Genomic DNA, 7,246 nt, shown 5'->3' with positions numbered 1-7,246 from the left:
CCAGCCAGATCCTCTCAATACTTTCTTTGTATAGTTTGTCGCTGTTCTGCGTTTGTAGCAGAGAGGGCTATCTCAGAGCGTGGGCATGACCCAGAGATTAACTGGGTCAGAAGCCAAATACTCTGCCCCTGGTTTTATTTTTAAAGTTCTTTTAACTTTTATTTCACTGCTTTTACGTGATGCCACTTTGTATCCTACCCGAAATAATGTGAAATACAAATAAATTACGTATTTCTTCAAATTTATGTTTTCTCATTCCTGAAATCAGGGTGTATCTAATATTCAAAGCACCTGGGAATTTAAGAGTCACAGGGTAAATTTCAGTACCTGAAATTGTAGCAGGCACTTCCGTCAAGGGTTCAGCCTCTTCGCAGACGTGTCCTGGAAAGACTGGCACGCTGGGTGTCTTCTCTCTCCAGTCGTGTCCCGGCCTGGAATTGACCACTCGGAGGCAGCGCAGCAAGGCAAAGCGGGAAAAGCATCCAGACCCCGAGTTTCTGAAATGGCTCGTACCCTTTGGCCCAGTAATTTCACTCCTTGGCGATTACCCTGGAGAACTTGTCAGGGGAAGGGCTGGGACTTATACACAAATATGGTTTATAAAACTTCCGCATGGAAATAAGAGATCTATCAAAAGGGGAGCGATTAATAAGTTGTGGCATGCCATTTCAGTGGCAATAATTGTGGTATATGCGATTACCAGGCACTAACTGAAAGTCATGCTTTTGAAACAGCTTTAATAGGAAACTGCTCAAACGTCACGGTTCGAAACCAGTTCAGGAGGTACAAAAAGTAACATGTGGTAATAGACTATATCAAAGAAAAAAACGACAGGGTGCGACTACAGAAATTTTACTATTTGTTCCCTTCAGGTCGAGGGACTCTTGAGTGATACAAAGTGTTCTTTTTTTTTTTTTTAAGACTTCTCGCACATCAAAATTCGCTACAGTGAACATGTGGTTCGTTGAATTTGTATCCAAGATACATTACGAAAAGCCAGCGTCACGAAAAATATATAATTACAACATACACGAAAAGACCTTTGCTGGCAGCCTTCGGAAGAGCTACAAACACAGGAAGGCATCCACCCCAATAATAAACATCACAGCCATCCCGGACGTCGCTGATTGGCTGCTGCGGAAGGACGCCGAGAGGTAGCCTTGGGAGGCGGGGCTGCGTGCGCCACTTCCGGGGCGGGGCTCCGGCCGCCGCCGCGCCCGCGGGAGCGGGCGGTCTCCATGGCAACCAGCGGGGCCCGCGCGCCGAGGCCCTCCCGCCGCCGCCTCCGCCGCCCCGCCCGCCCGGCCCGGCCCGCGCCCCGGCCGCCCGCGACCCGCCCTCCCTCCGCTGCGACCCCGACCCCGGCCCCGGCCCCCGCTCGTGCTCCCGCCCGAGGCCGCCCGCGCCCGCCTCCCGCCGCCGCCCCGGCCTGACCTGACCGGGAAGCAGTTCCGCGGGCCGCCGCCGCCGTGACTCATCGGCCCGCCCGCGTCCCCCGATCGGGCCATCTTGGTCGCGGCCGGCGCGGCAGACGGAGCCGCGGAGGAAGCCGGGGAGACCCAGGTACGCGCCCGCCGCCCGTCCCAGGCCCCCCGCGCCGCCGCAGGTGCAGCCGCCCTTTGTTCTGCCCACGGTGGGCGCCGGGCCCCGCGCGGGGAGGGGGCTTCGGGCCCGGGCGCCCCCCTCCCCCACGCCGCGCCCTTTCCTTCTGCCCCTGTCTACGCAGTCCCAGACGTTTTCTAAAGCATCTTTTCCTCCCTCAGGGCCCAGAACAGTCCAACCCCCTGTGCAGCCCGCGCTGGCCGGGCGAGGTCCGCGATAAAGGAGCCGCCTCCGGAATCGGCGTCCGCAGGGCCTGCGCCACCTGCCTGGCGCCCGCTGTGCTCGTCCTCTGGGCTCCGACCGCCCTGCCTTCTTCTCGTTTGCCCTCTTCGGCCACCCTGCGTGTTGCACCCCGCCCTCTCCCCGATTCCCGTCTGGGCCTACCCCCATTTTAGCATCGCAGGGCCTCGGGTTCTGGGCTGCGCGTACCCCCTTCTCCCAGCCCACCGGTCTCGGCCTTTGGCTGCCCTCTGGCCAACATGGTCCAACCCCAGACATCAAAAGCTGAAACCCCGGCCTCTGCCGCGTCTACCAATGCCCAGATGGATGACGTCATCGACACCCTGACCTCCCTGCGCCTCACCAACTCTGCGCTGAGGCGGGAGGCCTCCACCCTGCGGGCAGAGAAGGCCAATCTCACCAACATGCTGGAGAGCGTGATGGCAGAGCTGACCTTGTTACGCACCAGGGCCCGGATTCCGGGGGCCCTGCAGATCACCCCGCCCATCTCGGCGATTACCTCCAACGGGACCCGACCGATGACCACGCCTCCAACCTCCCTGCCCGAGCCCTTCTCCGGAGACCCGGGCCAGCTGGCAGGGTTCTTGATGCAAATGGACAGGTTCATGATCTTCCAGGCCTCCCGCTTCCCAGGCGAGGCCGAGCGCGTGGCGTTCCTTGTGTCCCGGCTGACCGGGGAGGCGGAGAAGTGGGCGATCCCCCACATGCAACCCGACAGCCCCTTGCGAAACAACTATCAGGGATTCCTGGCAGAGTTGCGGAGAACCTACAAGTCTCCACTGCGGCATGCGCGGCGCGCCCAAATCCGGAAGACTTCTGCCTCTAACCGGGCCGTGCGGGAGCGGCAGATGCTGTGCCGCCAGCTGGCTGCCACGGGCACGGGGCCCTGCCCCGTGCACCCAGCCTCCAACGGGACCAGCCCAGCTCCGGCCCTGCCCACCCGAGCCCGGAACCTTTAAGAATGGGCCACCACCCTGGTCGCATCTGCCGCCACGCAGACAGCATACGTACACCCTTTGCTCCGTAGAAGAGACGTCCATACAACGGCATCGCCCTGGTTTGAAGACCTTCCTCCCCGCCTCTCCAGACCTGTTCCACAAGGAGATCTTCCTTCCTCACTGTTGGGCGCCCTCTTACCCTCTTGGCTTCCTAGTGACCTGTGCTAGCTTTGTACCTAGAGCGCATGTGTCCCCTCTCTTGCTTGCAACCCCGGCTCCTCTAGTGACCACGGCTCTGCTACTCGGTCACAGCGACTCCGCAGCCTGCCGCGGACCGTTTGGGCTGACCTCTCCCAGCCTCGCCAGGTTCGCCGAGGCTCCTCCTCTGCCCTCTGCGGGCCCCCGTGGCAGCCCCACCCCCGGCTGCCCTGTTGTCGGTGACGAGCTCACTGACGCCCGAGGACGGCCGCTTGGGCGGGGCCGGTGCCTTGTTTGGGGGCCCCGGGGAGGGGAGCCTGGCTTCCCACCCCTAGCGATCACCAGCCCCGGCCGAGTGTTCGCTGCTGGGAGCGTAGTGCCAGCGTTTCTGGGGGGCAGGCTTCACCCTGCGCTCGGACACGTAGTCAGTACGCCCCCCCCCTGTCGCCACTGGGAAAGACCGCTCATGCGGCTAAGGGAGGGGCCCCCAGAGGACGCACGCCAGTAGCGCCTGGCTTCAGCTGCCAGAGTTCCGACAGCGCGGGCAATCCTGGGGATCTGGAACTCGCCTGCCACAGAAGGTCTTTGTGGCTTTGGATCGCCGAGCAGTTCCATCCGGCCACCAGAGACCGCGCAGTCACGCACATCCATGCCTGAGACGCACGGCCGGCTGAGGGGTGGGTGCCAGGGGCTCACTCCGCCGCCCAGGCCTCCAGTGGGAATCCCCACCGGCTCCCAGCGTGTGCTCGCCCCCTCCTCTTTGCCCCGTATCACTTGGTGGCAGGCCTGTCTAGCTTGAGACCTGTTTCCGTCTCCACGCGGGTGACATGTGGCCTTCGCCTCAGCCCCTTCAGCCACCCACACCATCCGTAGGTCTCCAAAGCCTGTGTGTAGCATGCTCCCCACCCCCACCCTCCCCCCATGCCTGGGCTGTCCATCGGGTGCCCAGCCTTGGTCTAAGAAAGCGTGGACTCGTAGCTGGAGACCCAAATCCTCTGGGACGCCTCATTAAGCACTTCCGGTAGGGGCCCTCGCCTCCAGCAGCCACGCCAAGGCCTTGGTGGCATCTGTGAGGGGAAAGAGCTGCGGTCTACCCTGGTCCTAATGTGGGGACGGTACAGAACTGGCACTCGGGTCCTAATTCTGAGGGACAAAGCTGTACCTCTTAAGGTGGACGCCCTGAAGTCACTTTCTAAATGAGACTGGGCCAAGCCCTTTGGACCGTGATGCGCTCGCCATACTCAATGCCAAACGAACCGCGTTTACGGGACCGCCGGGACCACGGGGTGGGGTAAGACGGGGTGCCTTGCCCTGGGTCCCTCCGCCCTGTGGTGAACGGTCCTGGCCTGACCACGGAAGGAGAGCCTCAGTGCCCACCCGAAGACCTGGGCGTCGGGACACCCAGAGGTCGGGTGCTGGGGTCCATCCTTTCTTCCTAAGAGTTTCGATGATGCTGGGGAAGGTGACTGCGTTCTTGAAGCGGCCACTGCCTTGCAAAGTCAAGGATATTCAGTGGCTGCTGGGGTCCGTGGACCCCTGCCGCCCACTCGTTGCAAACTCTTGTTAGCCCAACTGCCCTGCTGAACAACTGCCTGAATACAGGCTTCAGGCCCCCCCTGGATTCCAGCCACGGCTGTTCAGGTGGGACCATGGTGCTCTCTAAGCATGACTGGGGGGAGGACACACAGTGGGGCCACCATTCTGGGGGGGGGTGGGACCTCTGGTGGGGGGTGTACAGATCACTTTCTCTTTGTGCTCACTGCCCTACTGTCTGCCTGCTAGGGGGAGGTGCCCCTCCGAGGAGGGGGTACGGGCGCCTGGGGGGGGCAAGGCGGCCTGCAGGGGGTAGCAGACACCTCCAAGGTTTCCACGTGGCCCAGCTCGGCAAGGGTGGGAGCCCTCGCGCGGGAGCGGGGCGGGACCTGTGCCATCTCGCCGAGCCCGGGCCCGCCCACGTGGCACGTGGAAGTCCGCCGCGCTTGCGCCGCCCGCGGCGGGGCCGAGAGCCAGGCTGGCCGCGCGACCCCGGGGGGCGCTCTCGTGCCCGGTCCAGGCTGCTGCCCCAGCTTCGTTTGGTTTGGTGAGTTGGGTTTCACCTGTGGGTGCTTGGCGTCTGCGGGCCGGGGACGGGTGCCATCGCACGTCTGCGACCTTGACCGCTACCTGCAACTTTGGAGATGAGTAGACGAGAGGCCCGGGGGGTCGCCCCCCATTGGGAGTCCCCACCCCTCGTGGCGCTAGCGGAAGAGGGGGAGACCCGAACTCCGTGCAGCTGAGAGCCAGACCACGTGACCGGGAGGGTCAAGCTGGAGAAGGAAGCGGGGGAGGGGAGCTGCTTTGTACATACTCGGGGGTTGTAATTTCTCTAAATTGAAGAGAGCAGGTATCGGTTTCTAAAAGGGACAGGCAGTTAGTAGTGTTACGCAGTGCATGTGGGGGGACGCTTTATGTTTTTCACGGTGTTGACATTATTCGAACTATATTGTGACTTTTCTGGTCTACACGATACCCCCTCTGGTAAGTAAGCCCTCGGGGTGTAACAGGGCATCGCTTGAGATGGCATTTCGAACACGGGGTGAGTTCCTGGCTGAATGTATAGCGCGACCTTGGGATTAACTTAATGACCTAAAGCATTCTGGTGATGTCTGGGTAAAAGCAAAGACCTGTTTCAGGGGCGCCAGGTAAGTATATGATGAGTAAGCAATGACGGGGGTGCAAAAAGCCCCGAGAAGGCGCTGGTAAGACTTTCCCGGTGTACAGGCCCCTGCCGTCAAGGGGGACACACCGCTCGCTGGGTGACCGCGGTTCTGGCAGTTTGGCCCATGGGATGAGAAATAGTAATGACGTTGGGCGCTTGCTTAGGCTGCCTTAAGGGGGCAAGCCCTAGAGTTGCATAGAAGGACACCCCCTGGGGCCACCGCCAGCAGTAGAGTTTAGGTGGGAGGATTAAGGTCCCCGTGCCAGGAAGCATTAGACGGGGGGCTTAGAGCTGAGGACAAGACGACTCTGCCGAAGGAAGAGCTGAGCACCGAGTCCGGCAGCCGTGGTGGCTTGCGAACGTAGGGAGAGGATTGGGTGTAGGACAGGTCCGCGGTGTGGAGAGAGCTGACGACCCCCTGTCGTCCCTCGGGGTCCCAGCGTGGGGTGTGATGGCGGACGGCGCACTGCAGACGCGGTCGAAGGGATGGGAGGGACCCATCACGAACTCCTTCCCGTGAACGAGTAACCGCGCGCGCTTACCAGGTCTTTTCATCATCAACGCCAGCCTACACCTTCTAGAAGTTTTGGAAAATGAGGGAGAAAGTGGAAAAAGCAAAATTTTAACATTTTGGTGGCTCTCCCCCCAGGCCTCTCCCTTCTCGCCACCCCCCCCCCCCCCATCATGGTTTTTCTTCTTTTTGTTCGGACATAGTTGTGACACTACCTTCTGTAATGATACGGTATCGTGTAGATGTTTTCACTTCTATCAGGGGCTCTCCCCCAGTACGTGTTATTGCTAACTTTAGTTTGAAATGGCCGTGTAAGCCGTCACGCAGCCGGACGGGAGTGCCCGTGGTTGGTCACCCGTGCCGTTTCTAACCTCTCGCGCTCAGAAATGGGAGAATTTCTTCATGCATCACGCTTTTCGCCGCTGTCGAGTTATTTCCTTAGGCTAGATTCTCGGAGGTGGGATTATCGAATTGATACGAAAACCTTTGAGCCCCTCATCACGTATTGACCAAATGGTTTCCAGAAACGTCTGTATCCATTGATGACACTGCCGCCAGCAAGGATGTACGTGCCCGCGACACCATCTGGCCAGCTCCGAGCACTATCACCTGGCCGAACGTTGGCTGATCTGATCACGAAACGTAGCACCGCGTTTCGGGTTGCGTCTCTTTGCTTTTCTAGCCAAGTCGAACATCTTTTCCATGTTAAGCAGGTGTATTTCCTCTTTTGTGGATTGTCAGCGTCCTTTGCTCTTATCTACTGGGGTCCGATAAATTTGTATGAGCTCGTTATATATTAAAGATATTAACCTGTCATGTGTCACACTGGCTGCTCGTGTGTCCAGCTTTTTGCTTTTGTGCGTGTGTGTGTGTGTGCGTGTGACTGAAATTTTGACCTCTTGGAACAGCCGGCCCACTCTGCCGCTGGACCGTTTTGTCTGTTGTTAGACTCTAACGACAGACACAACGCAGGCACATATGTTTTGTCCCTCTTGTTCTCGGCTGTGTCATTGTACCTGTAACCATGCCCGGCACGCCGCAGGTGCTCAGTAACCCTTT

General features: G+C 59.8%; 1 protein-coding gene across 1 annotated transcript; it reads left to right on the top strand.

The window, feature by feature from the left end:
- Positions 1-1,449: 1,449 nt before the first annotated feature.
- On the top strand, positions 1,450-7,010 carry RTL6 (retrotransposon Gag like 6). Its single transcript, XM_019447152.2, has 2 exons — positions 1,450-1,563; positions 1,764-7,010. The coding sequence occupies exon 2, from the start codon at positions 2,082-2,084 to the stop codon at positions 2,799-2,801; it is 720 nt and encodes a 239-aa protein (XP_019302697.1). The 5' UTR covers positions 1,450-1,563; positions 1,764-2,081; the 3' UTR covers positions 2,802-7,010.
- The last annotated feature ends 236 nt before the right edge of the window (positions 7,011-7,246 follow it).

The sequence above is a fragment of the Panthera pardus genome, unplaced genomic scaffold, assembly GCF_024362965.1.
Source record: "Panthera pardus isolate Hobbes unplaced genomic scaffold, ASM2436296v1 HiC_scaffold_6, whole genome shotgun sequence".
In the NCBI taxonomy this organism is placed as follows: Eukaryota; Metazoa; Chordata; class Mammalia; order Carnivora; family Felidae; genus Panthera; species Panthera pardus.
This window is presented reverse-complemented; position numbering and strand designations above follow the sequence as displayed.

What these genes read in the sequence shown, in the direction of transcription:
- RTL6 (XM_019447152.2), top strand. Translation starts at nt 2,082, where the DNA reads ATGGTCCAACCCCAGACATCAAAAGCTGAAACCCCGGCCTCTGCCGCG.